The sequence below is a fragment of the Grampus griseus genome, assembly GCF_964374135.1.
Source record: "Grampus griseus genome assembly, chromosome: 10".
NCBI lineage: Eukaryota > Metazoa > Chordata > Mammalia > Artiodactyla > Delphinidae > Grampus > Grampus griseus.
Window position 1 is genome coordinate 42,271,159 of NC_139004.1, and position 21,030 is coordinate 42,292,188.

A 21,030-nucleotide genomic window follows, 5' to 3' on the forward strand; every position below is an offset into this window, starting at 1 on the left:
ACTTTTTGCAAAATAATCAATTAATATGTTTTGGAAACTGCATGCTTGACTAGCATGCAGTTTGTTGCACCGTGATTGAAACTACAAACTTGAGTACCGGTTGACACTTACAAAGGATGGTGGGGGAGGTAGACATGAGGATTCTATGGTGGGGAGTGTGGATTAAAGACAGTAAAACAGAGGAGAGAAAACAGAGAAGGAGAACCTAGCAAAATACATTAGTGAGCGACACAGGGCACAAAAGGAGGGGGACATTCATTACAGAATTCAAAATAAATTAAATTTGGCTAAATTTAATTACATGTTGAAGCTGATCACTGGAAGGAAAATAGTTACTTTCTTTCTTCTTTTCAGTCTATAAATTTATCAAATTAATGATAATTGTGTAAGGAGCTAAAAGAAATACTGAAGTAGTTAGATTTTAAAAAAACAAAAAAATATGGTAAAAATGCTGTCACCTGTTGTGGGTCAGATCACAGTTAAATTCCAGACAGAAAATATAAAAACCCAAAGGTAATTACCAACAGATCCAACATAAAGTTCAATTTTGTTCTATAACAATCATTATTAATAGCATGTCCTGTTTGGAAATTATAAAAATGCATTAATTTTTTTCAGTTTGGAATTTATATAAAATTCATATCATTTGTGAGAGTCATAGTGTATAAGATCTGGATCTGGAAGATCTGGAAAACACATCATTTTTAGGTTCAAGGGTAAGATTCTTGAGCTTTCTAAGGCTGTTTCCTTGTGTACAAAATGGGAAAATAGTAAAGATAAAGTAGACATTCCACTTAAAAAGCTCACCAAATGACTGGCATCTAATACGCTCAGGAAATATTAGGTCCCGTTAGTTATTAATATTATTTTGATTGACCACCACAGCAAATACATGGTTTGAATATTTATTTTATATGAACTACAGATGAACCTAGCAAATAAAACCTGAATTAATCATGAAAACTAAAAAATACGAAATATTAGCATGGAAGAAAAAAAAAGTACTGCCGAAATCAGGGTTTAAAAAAAGCAGCTATTTGTATAGACAGAAAATAATTTTTGCTAAGTTGAGTGAGTTTGAAATACATAAAGTATAGTTTATAAAAATCGTATATGACTAAGAGAATTAATAAGAACTTAGGCTGAACAAAGTAGAAATTTAACAGTGCTCCTATATTTATGTTTAGTTCTCTAGCCATGAAAGGCATATTGATGATTTTGCTCATTTTTATGCAGTGGGAAAGGAGCAAAAATCTGAGCACACTGGAAGGATCTATGTTCTCTGATGTGCTTTAAGATATTACACAAGTTAGAAAATCCATAAGTCACAGCTTACGTGGGTTTGGAAAATTAACAAATACTGATCTTAAACCCCAGAGGAAATCTATGGCATATTTATTTTCAGTAGAAATCTAGTCATTTTTACCATAAAGATACAGGAATTCTTCTCAGTGGAAACTCTTCTGAATCATTCACATAAAATGACCAAGGCGGTTGTTTTGCTTAGCTATCTTTTAAATCTCTCTTATGGCTTGATTCATATCAAAAAAAAAAAAAAGACTTTCTTAGAAACTGACATATTGCCATAGATTTATTTATGTTTTAGTGTTTTTAAAATTCTATAGAAATATGATAGAAACAGAAGCCATTTTAAAACGTTCTGGAGAAATTTAGATTAAGTTTTACATTTCGTTATGATACTGAAAAATATATTGTGGCACTTAAAGAAAATATAATTATACTTAAATGTTGTAATAAGAGCTCTCTAGACACCTTAATAATTATAGATGTTCAGCTATGAACTTATCTGATCCTTCACGTGATCAGTTGGGAATTTGTTTATGCCTGGGTATTACCCCTCTTTGTATACACACACGCACACAAACACACACACACATTTACCCCAAAAGATGTCTAATATTTCTTACTTCCCTTTATCCATTTCTCCATCTCTGATTTTATATAATATCTTAAGTTTTGGTTTGAATGAAACTATTTAATACCAAGCTCCTTAGGATGGTACATATCTATTCACGGTACCCTCTCTGAATATAATATTTATATGTGTATAATGCTTAAAGTGTAAATATATAAATTAAAATTACCTGAGAAATTATCACAGGCAATATAATAATCCCCGGACAAAAGGTCAAATAAATAGTGAATTCTTCTAGTCACACGAGCTCATTCCCTCACAATACAAATAATTACATAGCCATTAACTCCCAGGTCTTAGGCACTTTATTCTTATGCCTTCAATCTGCCCTTTTCACACATTGATTTAATTTCTGGACTACAGGGAAAATTTAATTTTACTTATTCACTGTATTTATTTAAGTATTTGAAGATAACTATTCTTCAACTGTCCTCCTAATTTATTCTTAAATATTCATCCGAAAGTCAAGCAGGTATGCTCTAATTATCCTCAGCATTAAACATAAAGAAGTACTTCATTTATACTAATATTTATGTAAAACAAACATAAGAGTATATGTTCCTTTTTCCTATCAGAACATTTAGCAAGATATGCGATTTTTGCAGTTTCTTGGAAGTAGAGACTCTCATTTATTTGTTTGAAACCAATTGTCAGCACCATAAATTCAGCAACAGGGAGCCATATGGTTTTATGAACAAAAAAGACTTAATTGCTTTAAAAGATAAAGTTCAGATAAGGGAAGAGAATATTATCAAATCTCAAAATATTTAAGAGATCCTCCGATAAGTGGACATAATTCAACTTTTTGAACTGAGATACATAATAATGAGAAACTGTAGTCAAAACAGCCGGACAAAAAGAAAAATATCACCCTTGATCTCTGAATTTCTTCTGCTACTTATTAGCACTATGTCAGCTGATATTCAGATTAACCAGCCACATAGATCATTTGACCCTTGAGACAGATAAATAGTCATCTGACAACACAAGGGCTTAATTTGGAAAATTTTCCCCTGAGTTAAAAAAGACTGTGTTTGGGAATCTGAGGATAACACAGCAAACTTATTTAATCAGATACTTGCATTGAAAAGCAGCAGATTCCAGGACTTAACTAAATTTAAGCAGATATCTCATTAAGAACTCCTCATCTCTCTCAGACAGATGCTCACATTTAATAAAAGTAAAAGAATATCAAGTTAGTAACTCACATATTAATTTAATATATAATGACATGAGGACTTTAGATTATAAACTAGATTTTTCTAATTAGGAGTATATATTCTGTAATTCGAAAGATGTCATGGAATTTTTGAAAAATCTGATTTAAGACAGCATATTTAGAAGCTACCACAGCATATTGCGATTTTGGAGAAAAATTTTATCAGTGCTTTAAACTACTCTTCACATAATAAGGAACAATAGAAATAAGCAACAGTTCAAGGTTGTAGAAAAAGAAAACCTAATCCCATTTCTTATTAATGTAGGTGTGGCAGTTGTCAATTTGCAAGAATGAGCCCCAAAATTCCAAGTGGAAAGGTAGAGAACATGGCAAAACCCTGGGTAATAAAAGTTTTAAAATACTCACTTTCAGTTTAATTGTACTGATAACTGAAGGTAAGACCCTTTTTATAATTTGAATAATAATGTTGGTGGAAATAAAAGAGGATGAAATTGTTGGTGCTTTTAGAAAAGCTCTGAAATATCAATATATTTATGTACATATATAATTTCTAAAAATGGAAGGGAGAAAACTTTTGTGTACTAACAAGCAAAAAAAAAATAAAAAGCTATAACTTTACCCCTTTACAATGTCTGGGAAATATAGCTGCTAACCAACACGGGCTATATCCTGAGGAGGCAATAATTACAATGGTTTGTTTCCTTGACTTTCAAAGAGGTCTTCTATGATGTGTTTCCAATCAATTCATAGAGTATCTTCATTTTCTGATTTTTTTTATGGGAAATATCACTTATGTAGTGGGGATTTTATGCAATTTGCTAAAAAAGTTAGCACAACATATATTAGGAGTTCTTGGGTCCCACACTTTAAAAAAGACGATCAATGTTTTTTAACCATGTTTTCTATGAGCATTAAACTACTGCTTGTAAGAAGCCATGTTGATGTGTAATGTTTGCTAATAAGTTTATGAAGCCAAATGATAGTAATTTACACTGAGGCATCTCTGGGTTGAAAATTTTTTCTGATAGTTATGTACGCCAGCCTTTAATCAATTATCCTCATATATTACCCTATAACAAGGGTCGTTACCCTTATATTCATTGATGCAGTTAGTTATCTCAAAAATAATCATGTCACTTTTTTATAAGAATAAAATTGTTGGGCCTCAAGAAAACTACCATATTAAGTACTAATAATTTGATATTCTCCAGTGCCTATGAAGACCTAGCCAATATAAGCAATCAATTGATCATGACACATATCTCTGAATGTTCATTTCTGTTGGCTTCATACCCTAGATCAGAGGTATTTAAAAGCTTCCTACCAATAATCATTTCATCAACCAAAATTATTAGACTTGCGCCTAATAACATAACTATACACTATGCTTCCAACTCAAGATTTAAGAACATATATCAACAATCTTACCTCTCTCCAGTGGACTATCATTTGTGAATTTATCTAAAGTCTTATTAAATCATCTGTAAAATCTCCACAATGAAAGAAGTGATCCTAATTTAAGGAGTACCATGTAGAGTTAATTCTCTATGCATTTTCTCTTTCAGTTCAACTCAAACACCTTTATTCCTGTCTCACCATGTTCCGGGTACTATTGCTTAATATAGTCTCACACTGTCCTTGGAAGGTAATTACCATTACACTCATTTAATTAACGCTATGGCTAAAATGTAAAGTATTTTGTCAGAGCCAAGATTTGAATCTAGTTTTCCTAACGATTTCTCTTAGAATTTATATTTCCAAAATGGAGGGATCAATTCTATTCCTTTATTCTCTTTATTTAAATTAAGTATCAAAACCTTAAACTCTAAGTTATAACAATAACTATAAATTTCTTTATATTATATTTAAGCATTAATGATAATGAATTTAATTTGATAGTTTCATACCTCTGAAATCTTTTTTTCTTTCTTGATTTGGCTACAAAATTTAGTGAAACTTTGAAATCTCTGACTTTAAATCTGAATTTTTACCTTGATACGCTTGGAAATTACGCCACAACTTTGTCCAAAGAAAAACGGATTTTAGAGTCTTATTAAAAAAGAACCTTATACTGTTTCTTGGACATTGAACAATACTCTGACAAAACAACATTTTGATGACTTGAATACAAATGAATCAGAAACATACGGATTGAATTTTCCTTGACATATAAGTGGGTTTGAATAGAAAGGAAAAAATCATTGGCAAAATTTACTCTGAGTATTGCCAAACCTAAAATGTCTGAAAACATAGGGTTTTTAAAAAGACATTCTAATGATCCCAAAAATACTATCTTTGTTTTTCCATCTCTAAATTATTCTATAAACCCAAATTTGAAAAAAATGAATTAATTTACTTGGAAGGTTTAAACTATATAAAGCATCAAACAATGGAAAATTACACTGTTTGGGGAGAAAACCCAAGTCTTAAAAGCTAGATTAAATTGCTATCTGGGTAATAAACTCTGTGTATGTGTATATATATATATATATATATAGGACATATGTATAGTAGATATATATATAGGATATAAATATATATATAGGATATGATACCAATTACTGTAGTTTTATTAACAATTTTAATAAGGATCTAACAAGCCAGGTAATTAATGTATGTTTATAATTTAGGGAACTGAACATCTTAAATTATAAGACAGACCTAAATCTACTCATTTGCTGCTAAAAAAAGAGTACCTATTTTATCATAGAGGGTTATTAACCACCATGAGGGAGTGTTAGAAAATTCTGAAACTGATTTAGCACAATTGGATACAACCACTTGTATGGAATTTCTAGATTTTGCCGTTAAGAAGCAGCAATGTTTCCTTTCCATTTGCTTGCTCATATGTTTGCTTTATTTAGCTGAAACAGACATTTGGAACTCAGAGAATTATCTATTCTGCATGAAAAAAATCAATAGACTATCCTTAAACTCTCCTGCCAAATCCATGGCAGTTCACTTACCAAATTTCTAAAAAGAATATTTTACAAACTGACGTACTTTCCACAGGTCCTCTGAGGAATCATGATGCTACTTTTGATTTCAACAGTCTTTTGATTTCCAAATATATTTAGATCTCTTAGCTATTTTTTCTTTGTGGAAGCAAGATAAACAAAATTTAATAACTTATATCACTGACTTTCTCCTCACCTTATGATTGAAACGATTTTAATCTGTACCATGGTTTGTGGTATAAAATTCAGTGTTACACCAAATTGGTTTGGTTAATAATCACCCCAATTTACAGTTTGGAATGTCTTCTTAAGAGTAACATGTTCGGGCTTCCCTGGTGGCACAGTGGTTGAGAGTCTGCCTGCCGATGCAGGGGACACGGGTTCGTGCACTGGTCCGGGAGGATCCCACATGCCGTGGAGCGGCTGGGCCCGTGAGCCATGGCCACTGAGCCTGCGTGTCCGGAGCCTGTGCTCCGCAACGGGAGAGGCCACAACAGTGAGAGGCCCGCGTACCGCAAAAAAAAAAAAAAAAAAGTAACATGTTCATATATGTAAAATAGATAAACACCAAGATCCTGCTGTATAGCACAGGGAACTATATTCTATATCCTGTAATAAACCATAATGGAAAAGAATATGAAAAAGTATATATATATATATATATATATATATATATATATATATATATATATATATATATATATATATATATATATATATATATAACTGAATCACTTTACTGAACACCAGAAACTAACACAACATTGTAAATCCACTATCAATTAAAAAAAAAAGGAGTAACATGTTCAATGACAGGTGGTCCATAAGAGCCTTTTAAGTCACAAACTCATTCAACAATCATTCAAAACATGTTTTTAATACCTACAACCTGCACGGTGCCAAGTACCAAGGGTACCATTGTGAACCAGAAATACACATCCATGACCTTATGAAATGGATATTCATTCAAATATGTAATCATGAAAGTGTTACTCTGATTGATTAAAGCAGCAAGTCTAGTTCTTTAATGACCTGTGGTCAAGTTACAAGAATATACACATAAATTAGATGTCATGTGCCTTCCATCATTTGTCTCCAAATCACTTTCCTAATAGCATCTGCAATCATATTTATACATGAAAGCTGTTCTAGCCAAATCTGGACTGCAGAATGTTCTAGACAACACCATGCCTTTTTGCCGTTCCATGTATTTACTCACATTGTTTCCTCATCCAGGAACTACCTCTCTCCTCCTTTCTCACCACCACACCCTCTCCCTCCTCATCTTCATTTCTTGAAATCTTACCCAGCTGACCTAGCCCAGAAGTTACATGGACCACAGTTCTTTGGCTCCATTTGGACTTAACCATCTCCTTACGTTTCCTATAGTGTCTTGATTATATCACTATTTTTAGGATTTAGGGCACTTTAGTCTTTCTTAAGTAGCTATATTTGTCTGTCTCCCAGGTCATTGTCTCCTTAACACTTTGTCTTGCATGAATAGACACTCGAAGATTTTATGTCGAACAAATGAATAAATGAATAATAGTCAACAAATGAATTTGAAAGGAGACTTTCCTGAGTTTCATTTTTTCACGACTTCCAATTACTTTTGCTGAGAAGTAAGCATATTCAGATTCCATTGTTGCAAATAAAAAGTGATCTGTCTGCTCTGGCTTAAATACAAAAGGCCAGCTTGTCTAGCATATTTAATCATTTTAATATTTTCATATCAGACAATATTAAAGAACCAAAGAAGAGCAACAAAAGGCTGTGTATCTCAAACCTAACTTTTAAAAAAAGAATTTGGAAAACTTTGAAAGAAGTGAAATGTTAGTTTATTTTAGGCTCCAAAAAATCACATAAATAATATGTCATTTAAAGTAAAATTACCCCTAAAATATAAGAGAAATCAATCAAAGGAAAAGGATAAACAAAATATAAAGTAGTTCTCAGAGAGAAAAGGATGACTTGAGAAAGCAAGTTAGAACTAAATAGTATAGGGCCCTCCAATTTCTTCCCCTAGATACAGTTTCCTGATCTTTAAAAGACTGTAGCTCGAATTTGCTCACTGTTCTGCACTCAGAGTCCATTGGACTCTTAGTGTGTAGCGAAGTGCATTCAATAATATTATGTGCTGACTACCTCATGCCTCACTCAACTGCAAGCCTCGTGAAGCCATCTCTGTACTTGCTCACTATTTTATCTCCAGCATCAAGCCAAGCACACAGCACATCGCTACTCGGTGAGCATTTCTGAGCATAAGAATAACATCTGGAGCTTCTCAAAAAAGATTTCCTATAGACCTGTGGGCTAAGAATGACACCTGCCATATCAGTAAACAAAGGATGTTGCAGTCAACAAGCTGCAGCCACCCCAATGGTGAGCCCTGAGGGAAGTTGGAGTGGAAACAGGATGCCCACCATCAAACCATCAGCCACTGCAGCTGCCCCTGATGGTGCACCCTGAGGAGACTCAGGATGAGCAAGCACATGATACTGACCCCAGACAGCTGAGATGCATATCAAAGGAATGATTTCAGACTCTTGCATCTTCCCATATATAAATTTCTTAACTTGAGATGCCTGGTTTTCTTTAATTAACAATAATCTTTTGATGTTCTGACTACCTGGTCTTTGTTGTAAAAACTCCTGTATATCCTGGCTCCTCCCCTACCTCTTTGGAGCTCTCCTTTAGAGCTATCTGAGAGGCTGTGTCCTGGGCTTAAGTCCCCAGTTTTGTCCACCAAGTAAAATATAACTCTCAACTTTTAGGTTGTGCTTTTTTTTTTTTTTCAGTCAACAGATCCCTCCCAGAAGTGATTCTGGAGCTGTTGACTTTGACCAAATATTATAATATGTTAAGACCTAACTCAGTATCATTTTCTGCAGTTTTTTATGACTCTTTTGTTCCATCCCCATCCTCCTCTGTATTATGGTAGGTCCTTTGTCTGTTTCCCTATCATCTATTTTGATATATATTTCTTTTTATAAAACAGGTTTTTGAGACATACTTTGAATATGGTAATATCCATTCTTCTTTAGTGTACAGTTCTATACATTTTTACAGATTATATAGTTGTGTAACCACCACAAAATCAAGACATAGATCCATAGCATTTTATACATCGCTTTCTTTTGGTATTGTTATATCACAGTTGTTCTACTTGTTTGCATACATGTCTTCAACACAAGACTAAAAACTGCAAGAGCAGGAACAGAACTTAATTCTTTACCCCCCACACCCACTGCAGAGCCTGACAATAAACGTGTGTTCGGTAATGTGTTTATAAATAAGTTAACTAATCAATATATTGCCCTATCTTATAGAATGCACCACTTTGCACATTGTGTGTATAAAATATACATTGGTTAAATCCCACAAAAAGCTGTAACTCTCAATGTGTCCAAACCAGAACTCCCCAAAATTTATGAAATTCAGTGCTTACCATCTCCTGTTTCTGCACAGAGTTGTAAGCCCAAATTGTTCTGTGGATTAATCACCCAATGATTGCTGGTCACAGTGATATCAAAGACAAGCCAACCCACGTCTAGAGCTTGGGCCTTTCTTGTGTCTAACAAGAACAGATCTGCATCCCTAAAAGAAGAAAGAGAACAGCAAAAAAGAGTTACAGGTTTGAATGAAGATCATCATTTCCTACACTTAAGTGAAAACACTGCAAAAGCATTCTTACAATAACAGGAGTTCATTAAAGGATAAGAGGAACAAAGGACTCAAGTGATGAGTAATAAGATACAGAACCTTTTATTGCTGGAATCTCAGCCCAAACCTGGTGCAGATTAGGAATATCTGACGGTAATTTCCATTTGCCTGCTCTTCACTGTCAAGTTTCCTTTACAAAGGGACTTAGTGGTCTTGGTTTCGTCCCTGATAATCAGTGTTTTCCCAAACCATTACCTATAAGTAGCAGTACACTGGCAAGTACACAAGCAAGGGTTAAACTGAATAGAGACAGAAGTGAAAGTAGCTGCTCCAGTCCGGACGGATGTGGATTCTCCAAGGAGATGGAGGGCAGGCAGGCTGTGATGCAAGCCTCTGTTTTAGAGGGAGTTTTCCTTTTGTTTACCACTTTCATTATACTTTTTTCCATTTTTATTACATATATTTTTCATTTTTATTTCATTTTCTATTTTTATTATATAATTAATTATTTTATGGATCCCAGAGGCCAAGAGAGGGTCACCAAGTATACCACTGGATTAAGGGAGAAATCCCATAGATTGAGCTATGGCTCTTCCCTGACTCACTTTAACACTTTCTTTGTGCACAAGTCCCCTGGGGACAGTAGTACCTATGCATATAAACTTGTATGTTTTAGGATAATCTCCACAGTGTTACTGTTATTAACATTTATCAATCTTAACTTTAGTATTAAATTTACAAATATATGAGTATTTGTCAAACTATAATGAATTATTTTATTTATTGTATCCTTACTACAGGCAGCTTCTGAGCTAAGTGCTACATCTTTTTGATGTTTAGTCATTATTTTAATTTGTTTTATTGAAGTATAGTTGATTTACAGTGTTGTGTTAATTTCTGCTGTACAAAAACATGATTCAGTTATACATATATGTATACACATCCTTTTTCATATTCTTTTCCATTATAGTTTATCACAGGATATTGAATATAGTTCCCTGTGTTATACAGTAGGACTTTGTTGTTTATCCATTCTATATATAATAGTTTGCATCTGCTAATCCCAAACTCCCAATCCATTCCCCCCCCCACACCCCTCTCCCTTGGCAACCACAGGCCTGTTCTCTATGTGACATTTAATCTTTACAATAGATTTTTATATTGATGAAATTAAGGCTCAGATAGGTTGATGGTAAAAACAATGGAACTCCATCAAAGTAGAATAGAAATACACTATTATGCATTTTATGATTGTGCTGAATCTGACAGCATATTATTCATATGAGGAAGATCAGAGCTTTGTCATAATAAGCTATGTTAAATACTATTCTACTGTATTTTCCATCTATCTGTATCTTAGAAGTCACTTTAAAGGTGGATTACAAAATGTAAAAAACTAATTTTGGATAAAATCAAATCATGCATATTTATTATTTTCTTAGAAAAAAATCTATAATTGAAAACTGAACTATAGCAGAAGTAAAGAATATCAGTCAATATTTTAGAAGGTACCTCTCCATTTCTTTAATTAAACTTGATTTATACCATTCTTCCATTAACCTAGAGAACTTAAAATTAATGTTTTATGATCAATTATATTGTCCAGCTACCGTACACCAAAATATGCAGCTTTAATTCTCCTTCACAATTTTAATCATAGTGATTACCAAAGGAGGGTTACAGACACTTTTTCACATCCAATATAGGAATCAGTTTGAGTCACCGCAGACATACGACAGGCATATACTACAATTCAATGAAAAGATTAATTCATTCCACTTGAATTTTAAGGACCCATTATTTTCACAGTGTGTGGAATGTAAATCAAATTCTCCCTCTTCCTCCTAAATTGGAAAACCTACCAAATAAACAGAATCTAAGAAAATATGGATTATTCTTAAATTTTTGAAATATTTAAAAAGTGTCTTTGAGACTGTAATCTTGGAAATAACTTAATCACGTTATCAGCTTCTTAAACAGAAGAAAGATTCACCTTGTAGCTTGGAAAATACACAAGTGCTACCCTGCTTTCAAAGCCTGCTTTCATTTGAAATATGGTAAAGATGTTCTAATAAACTCTGCAAAGCATAAAATGCCATCCCTTGGTGTGATATAAATAAACATTTGAAAAACAAAAAAGAACAAAGAGGTAAATTCTGAGATCAATTTCAACTAGTTAACAAATATCTTTATGTAGTTATTTAGGTGTGTTTTCTATTATTTTTAAATTGTGCTACTTTTCCAGAAAAAAAATTTCTCTAACTATTCATATTCAAGTCTCAACACTGTTAAGCATGTCTATGAGGAAAACAGTTTCAGTTTTAATGAATATATTTAGAAAAAGCATCAGCCAACAGACCCAAGCAAACCCTAAATACCTGAATTTCAGTGATGCAAATCTAGTTCATTGGAAGATAAACCTAGGCCAACAGTATGATTTGAAAAAATCCATATATTTCTAGTTCACCTCTGAAAAGTTATGAATGATCGGTTGTCTTCATAAGCTTCATGGATTCCTATTCTTGAGCAAAACTATTTTATTTTTGACTGTTAACTTCTATTCTTTAATTTCTCCTCTTTCCTTTTGTGTAAAGAGCTCTTCTGCACTACCTACAGACAAGAGAATATGCTTTAGGAGAGTCAAGTCTGTTTATTTTTTTTTTTAATTTATTTTTTGGCTGTATTGGGTTTTTGTTGCTGTGTGCGGGCTTTCTCTAGTTGGGACGAACAGGGTCTACTCTTCGTCAAGGTGCGTGGCTTCTCATTGCAGTGGCTTCTCTTGTGGAGCACGGGCTCGAGGCACACGGGCTTCAGTAGTTGCAGCACACGGGCTCAGTAGTTGCAGCACGTGGGCCCTCGGGCATGCAGCCTTCAGTAGTTTTGGCACATGGGTTTATGGCTCACGAGCTCTAGAGTGCAGGCTCAGTAGTTGTGGCTCACGGGCTTAGTTACTCTATAGTATGTGCAATTTTCCCGGACCAGGGATTGAACCCATGTCCCCTGCATTGACAGGTGGATTCTTAACCACTGTGCCACCAGGGAAGTCCTCAAGTCTATTTTTAATAAGCACAATGGTAATAATTTTGTAATTTTCATTCATGTAGCAACTTTCATAACAGCATCTTAAAAATAAATTCCTATCCATTCTGTAGAAATCGAGACATGATTTCTTTGGAAGTATAAAATTATTCCACTAAAGAAGAGCACTTACCTCCCTGGAAGTAGCAGAATATACTAAATATATCCTATAAGCAGTATAAAATAAACTTGTTAAAGTTGCCTTGACTTAACACTTTTACCATTTTTTTAAGAAATTCTTACAACATCTAATAAAAGAAAATTTAAAATATTAATGCATTTAAAAGGAATGCAGTACAAAGAAAATATATATGTAGAAAAATATATTCATTTGTAGCAGAAATAAATCCATAATATAATTATTTTATATGATGTACAATTACAGTAATGAAACTAAAATTAAAATCTGCATTCTAGTAAAGGAAATAAAGTCCACCTACATGGACGTATGCAAGCATTTCAGAATGTTACTGTTTTAGTATCCTAAGGCTGCCATAACAAAGTACCAGAGCCTGAGTGGCTGAAACAGTAGAAATTTATTGTCTCACAGTTCTGGAGGCTGGATGTCCAAACTCAAGGTGTTGGCAGGGTTGGTTCTGTTGAGGGCTGTGAGGGAAGAATCGCGTTGGCTTGTAGATGGCTGTTTCCTCCCTGCATCTTCATATCACTTTCCCTATGTGTACATCATTGCATCCAAATTTCCCATTTTTATAAGGACACCAGTCATATTGGATTAATACTCACCCTCATTTTAATTGAGTTACCTCACTAAAGAGTCTGTTTCCAAATAAGATCACATTCTGAGATACTGGAGGCCAGGACTTCAATATATGGATAGGGGAGAGAGAGGAACATGGTTCAACCCATAATACTATTTTAAAATATTTTTTAAAGGCAAGAATAATCCTGGATGTGAACATTCTGTGTTTATAGACATTATAGCAATTGCCCACATTGAAATGTTTTCAAAGACTAATACGTGAAAGTCAATTTATATTGATCAAAATAACTCATAATAATGAAAATTTGTATTTTTCTTTTTCAGATAGAATTTGAACCTTTGTCTTGAGTATGATACAGATCAGCATAATAATTTCTCATACAGTTAAATGAATCTATCATGCAGTTGTTAAATACAGAGTCATATTGAACAGATAAAGGATTTGCATCACTCAGATTTATTGGATATGAAATATATAGATATACTGAATACAATTAATCACAGGCAAAAAATAATATGTAGATATGTAGATACAGTTACAATTCAATACAAATACATGTGAACATATCTTACTTCAATCATGACCAGAGGTTTAAACATATGTTTTCATGGGAAATTGGTAGGGTTGAAGATACTGCTTTGCAAGGGTGCTTTTTATTTTACTGAGAGAGGAAAGGGTTTTGTATACATGCCTTGGGAGCGTCAAAATACCAAAAGGGTAGGAACTTCACTAAAGACTGAGCAGCAGGAGCCACATTTAGCAAAATTTGAGTTATCATCATTCTTACCACTCTTTTAAAAATAAAGAGTCTTACATATCTAAGACTATGACACTGGAAGAAATAAAGTGTATTATAACAAAATAAACTAGAATTTGGGGACCAGACAGAGCTTGAACAATAAAGGAATTCCTCAGCCTCTGTTTCCCCATGCCTAAAAGATAGTATGATAATCACTGCCTTAAGAGATTTTGTGAAGACCAAATGTAATATAATCTGAAGATCTATCTGGAAGAGAGGAAATTTTAGTTGAATCTTTACCTAGGATGTCAGACATTTTTCCCAGAAATAGAACATACAATCCTAAAATTTGTACAGAAACACAAAGACCCAAATAACCAAAGCAATCTGGAGAAAGAAGAACAAAACTAGAGGCATCACACTTACAAAGTTATACTAATCAAAAGAATTTGATATTGGCACAGAAACAGACACATAGATCAATGGGGCAGTATAAAGAGCCAAGAAATAAACCCACATATATGGGTTAATTAATTTACAATGAAAGAACCAAGAATATACAACGTGGAAAGGCAGTCTCTTCAACAAAGTGTTGTGAAAACTGGACAGCTACATGCAAAAGAATGAAACAGGACTGTTATCTTACACCATATACAACCTTAACTTAAAATGAATTAAAGATTTGAATGTAAAACCATAAAACTCCTAGAAGAAAACATAGCCAGTAAGCTCCTTGATATTGGTCTTTGCAATGATTTTTTTTTGGCTCTGACACCAAAAGCAAAAGTGACAAAAGCAAAAATAAACAAGTGGAGCAACATCAAATTAAAACGCTTTTGCACAGCAAAGGAAACCATCAACAAAATGAAAAGGCAACCTGTGGAATGGGAGAAAATATTTGCAAATCATATATCTGATAAGGAGTTATTATCCAAAATATATAAAGAACTTATACAACTCAATAGCAAAAAAAAAAAAAATCTATTTAAAAATGGGCAAAGACATACAGATGGACAAGTACATGAAAAGATGCTGAACATCACTAATCATCAGGGAAATGCAAATCAAAACCACAATGAGATATAACTTCATACCTGTTAGAATGACTATTATGTATTAAAAAGACAAGAAATAACAGGTGTTGGTGAGTATATAGAGGAAAAGGAACACTTGTGCACTGTTGGTGGGAATGGAAGTTGGTGCAGTCACTACAGAAAACTGTATGGAGGCACCTCGAAAAATTGAAAAAAAAAACAACTATCATTTGGGCCAGTAATTCTGGTTATTTATTGAAGAAAATGAAAACACTAACTCAAAAAGATATACACATCCCCATGTTCATTGCAATATTATTTACAATAGCCAAGATATGGAGACTACCTAAGTGTCCATCAACAGATGAATGGGTACAGAAAATGTGGCATATATATATATATATATATATATATATATATATATACACACACACAATAGAATATTATTCTGCCATAAAAAGAATGAAATCTTGCCATTTGTGACATGAGTGGACCTTGAGGCATTATAATAATTGAAATAAGCCGGATGGAGAAAGACAAACACTATCACTTATATGTGGAATCTAAAATAAAACAAAACAAAAACAACAAACAAACAAAGCCCAAGCACATAGATTAGTGGTACCAGAGGCAGGGAGTGGGAGTGAAAGAAATGGGTGAAATAGGTCCAGAGGTGTAAACTTCCAGTTATAAAATAAATAATTCATGGGACTGTAATGTACAGCATGGTAAATGTCTATAGTTAATAATACTGTATTACATATTTTGAAAGTTGCTGAGAGAGTAGGTCTTTAAAGTTCTAATTACAAGAAAGAAAATTTCTAACTAGGTATGGTGACAGAAGTTAACTGCAGTGATCATTTTGCAATATATGCAGATATTGGATCATTATATTGTATACCTGAAACTAATATAAAGTTATATGTCAATTATGCTTCAATAAAAAATACTTAAAAACGAACTAACAACAACAAAAAAATGTGTGAATTAGTGCTTTTGTTAACATAATATATCTGATGACAGCATTATACACAGACTCAAAAAAATGCTACTTTTATAACAACATAGATGAATCTGAAGACGATGAACTTTGTAATATCGTGATATATGATTCAAAATATGGCTATAGTGATGATGTCAAACGTGCATGTGAAAAGTTTGAAAAAAGTCTCTACATAGGGCTTCCCTGGTGGTGCAGTGGTTGAGAGTCCGCCTGCCGATGCAGGGCACGTGGGTTCGTGCCCCAGTCCGGGAAGATCCCACATGCCACAGAGCGGCTGAGCCCGTGAGCCATGGCCGCTGAGCCTGCGCGTCCGGAGCCTGTGCTCCGCAACGGGAGAGGCCACAGCAGTGAGAGGCCCATGTACCGCAAAGAAAACAACAAAAAAAAGTCTCTACATATATATTTTCAAAGTGAAACAAGGAATATGACTACATTAATGAAATTTTATATAATGTGATTAAAATATGTAAAAATAATTATATTAATAGACGATTATATCTTTTTACTATTTAACTGCTACTATCATATTCATTATATATCTATGTCTATAAACACATCCAATTATATAAATATTCAATTTCCTCCTCTAATTTCTTTGATCTTTAACTTGAGTAAACCAAATATTTTTATATGATCGTATCATATTCTTCTTCATGATCCTTCTTATAATCAGGTACACAAACATGCTTAGTAACATACTATGTGGTTTTGGATGCTTGAAATGTTAACTCCTTCTACTTTCTACATAGCTGAATAACAGAATTAATGAAGTATTCTCATTATAAGCCCCAAATAAAAATTATAACCAGGAATGCCTGGGAGTCTACCTCTGAAAGTGAACAAAATAAATCACTGAATGCTAGAATTAAGTGGGATATAAATTATGTGCCAAACTGTTATTTGATTGATGAGAAAACTTAAAGAGAAATCAAATTATTTCCCATGGTCACTCACCCAGTTGGAAGACCAGAACCCAGGTTTCTATATTCTATTTTCAGAACACTTTCTCTTATATCACTGTAGCTCCCTTTTTAGTCCCAAACCATCCTTTAACTGCCCTCTTTACACTGAAAGATAATTGGTTTTTGGATTGGAGTACTGAAAGGTTGAGCTGAGCTACCAGCCTAAAACAAGGTGGTAGACGTGGAGCCAAGGAGTGACCATGTAATCAAGTTAAGATGAGGTCATTAGCATGGGTCTTAATCCAGAATGACTGCTGCCCTTATAAGAAAAGGAGACGAGACACAGAAGGAAGACAGCCATATGAAGACAAAGGCAGAGATGGAACTTATGTTGACCCAAGCCAAGGAATATTTGGAGCTACCAGAAGCTGGAAGAAGCCAAAAACAATCTCCCCCTAGAGGTTTTGGAAGGAGTATTGTCTTAACAAAGCTTTGATTTTGGACTTCTAATCTCCGGAAGTGTGAGAGAATAAATTTCTGTTGTATTAAGCCATCCAAGTTTGTGGTAATTTGTTACAGCAGCTCTAGGAAACTAATACACTCCCCTAGTTTTCAGAGATTAAATATTTCATATTAAATAGGAGGTGGTCAGCAATATCAAGTACTGAGAAGAATGGGAAGAACAAAAAAGTGTCTAGAAGATTTGGTAGCAAGGAGAACGTTGGTGGATAATCAGTAGAGTGGAGTTATCAAACTGCAGTAGGTTGAGGGGTGAATAAAAGATAAGAAAGTGATGTATTTAAAGCAAAGTTTTATAATATGAACTTCACTAAGATATGGAGAATAGAAATAATGTGGAATAGTAGGAACAAGGACAGTCAAATAGAGGGATTTTTAGTAAACACAAGAAACATCAAATATTTATAGGACACATTTAAATACATATTTAAAAGATAGAACATCTTATACTATTTCAACACAATAAGAAATGTGAGTGGACAACACAGAAAATCTTCCAAAATAAGCTTGTGCTTGATTACTTCTCTATGACAGTGTCCTTGGAGTTCATGTGTATTGTGAAAACTTCTTTATAGATGAAATCACTTCTCAGCAGGGGGAATTAGGTAAACTAATATACATCAGATGAGTCCTTGGATGGGACCCCCATTTATCTTTTGCAAAAATCTATTTTATCAAGGATATTGTTTCATAGGCTTGTGGCAAATAAATCCTTCTGCTTGTTTCTAAATATGGTTAACAAACAGTACTCATTGGTATATTATTACTTGAGCAGAAAGTGTAGAACTCATGGCTCCTCTGAGAAGTCTCATTATAAGTTTACCTTTATAAAGAAAAGATTGTAATTATAGGTGGAATTGGTATCTGCTAAATTTCAACAATGACTTGCTGTACTTAGGCTTTGCTTAGTAATAGAAAAAATTATTATGCCCTTTAAGTCATCTTTCTGAGGTTTTGTTTATTCTTTAAATGAAGATTAAAATAAAATCTACCTCATAAATCCCTTGCAGGGATAAAAAAACTACACAAATAAAAATATTATGCAAATTGCTATAATTGCAGTTTTCTTACCAAAACACATTTATGACAGGTAAGTATGTATATAATAAGTTGTATATCTTATGCTTCATGACAAAATTAGGGTCAGAAGTGATTTATGCAATCATTACTGTCAAAGTTCTTTAGTAACCTGCACTTATAAATTTTAGATATAGAGATTCATTCATTTTCTTTAAATTTAGTAACATTTATTGATACATATAGCCCATAATGACCTTTTGTCCCTAAATTCCATTAGAGGCAAAAAATGAAGTTGAAAACATTTCAAAAAGGAAGTAAAATTATTTATGTAATCAACAAAAGATAATGAAAGAGAAATATTCTTTAGATTTTTATGGTTTCAATTATATGTATGCATACATATGTATGTATATATAGACATTAGAGAGAGAGAGAGAGAGAAGAAACAGTTAACCAGGAGCATAAACATTCTACTGTCTAACCAAGAAGCTCTAAATCTTGCCAAGAAAAGCTTTGGGAAGTTGTCTGGAAGATATACAGATACATTTCAGAGCAAAAGTTAAAATACTGTTCTATTTCCACGAGGCATGAACCTTACAGAGAACAGAGATATCTACACTTTTCCCAAACTTTCTACTAGTAAGACGTTTTCACCTCTTTCCATCTCCTTTTGTCTCTGAATAGCTTATCATGCCTAGTAGAAATGTAATGATGGCCACCCAAGAAGAAAGCATACATCTTTCTCTGGATATCTGACATAAATACACCACACCATCTGAGAAACCTGACATACAGCTCTAAAACAGAGCACATTAACAATGGATGCAAATTAATCAATGATATTCTCTGGGGCTTATAATGTCAAAATCTTCTCTCATGTGCAATTTCAGGTTTAAAAGTGTTAGAATTTGACTTTGTTAGCTGATTGATATTTTCAGATGGCAATTATTTTTTCTCCCAAAACAAATGTGAAATAACAAGCTTCTGTAAATCTCACAGAACACCAATTTTCAGAATATCTAATTCAATGCTGTATTTACATTTAAAAGGCACATATGCAAGCTGGTAAAATAGTAATATTAGATGGAATTGAATGGCAAAAAATGGGAAAACAAGTTGAATTCCCACTATGAAAATTCAATAACTTTTCCCTCTGTGGAATTTTTTAAATTGCCAAGATACTGATAATGTTAGCAGGTTTCCTGGCACTATATCATTCCATATTTTTCCCTTGCAGAGAGATCTAAACATGGGCTACTGAATACACACACACACACACACACACACACACACACACACACACACACACACGGGAGAGCGCCTCACTCAACAAGAAGCAAAGAAGTGAGACTATTACATACATAGTCCAACCACTTTTAATGCCCTCTAATGAATGAGTGATACACCCAGTTCAGGTTCCTAAGATCTCTTCCATATTATGACTCTTACGACCCCAAATATGAAATAGTCGGAGAAAAATTGACTTCATGGCATAAATTATTCCCATAATTTAGGTTTATAACTTAAATCTACAACTAGAGCAGTATTTCTCAACCTCAGCACTAGGGAAAATTTGGACCAGATCATTCTTTATTGGGTAGGGGTGTGTCCTGTTCATGGCAGAAGGTTTAGCAGCATCTTCCACTACCTACCCACTGGGTGCCAGTAGCCCTTCATCCCTCCACCCTCGCCAACTGGGACAACCAAAAATGCCTCCAGACATTGCTACATGTCTCTTGGGGGCTGAATCCCCTCAGCTGAGAACTTGAACTAGAGCTTGATCCCTGCACACTGCAGAAACACAAGCCATGCTTGTGTGCTCTCCTATATACCTAGAGCAGTCGGCACTGACCGTCTGAGTGTTAGTTATGCAGCTCTCAAGAGCTCATGAAATCTCCCTCGGTGGAAATTGTCGATGTGTATCCTGAAGTATGTCCACAGAAGAATCAAAAATCTTAGAGAAGCAGGAGGGGGGAGATGATGTCAATGTGAAACTGACTGTGGACTTGAATGATGACAGCTCAACTAAATATATCCAAGCAGGGAAGATGACAAATGACAGCTAGCAGGCTGGCTTAAAATATTTTCCCAGTGGAGCACAGAAATTGATATTCATAGCAGAACATTAGGAAAAGGTTGAATTCTACACAGCATATTTTCTTTGGGGAATATATAAATGTATATATTGTGAAAAAAATTAATTCAAGGAAAGCACTTAGCGCGGTGCCAGATGCATGTTGAGTGCCCATTAAGTGGGCAAGTGCTGACTGCTTTTCT

The 21,030-nt window shown here is 33.9% G+C and overlaps 1 protein-coding gene across 2 annotated transcripts in view; it reads right to left on the reverse strand.

Annotated features, from left to right (window-relative positions):
- The window catches only part of BMP5 (bone morphogenetic protein 5), a gene marked incomplete at its 5' end in the record, with an annotated part of 115,819 nt that overhangs the window by 27,704 nt on the left and 67,085 nt on the right, over nucleotides 1–21,030 (reverse strand). For both annotated transcript variants that reach the window (XM_082663586.1, XM_082663585.1), the window contains one exon: nucleotides 9,522–9,670. In XM_082663586.1, the coding sequence (XP_082519712.1) occupies nucleotides 9,522–9,670 (149 nt within the window). The remainder of the gene's footprint in view (nucleotides 1–9,521; nucleotides 9,671–21,030) is intronic.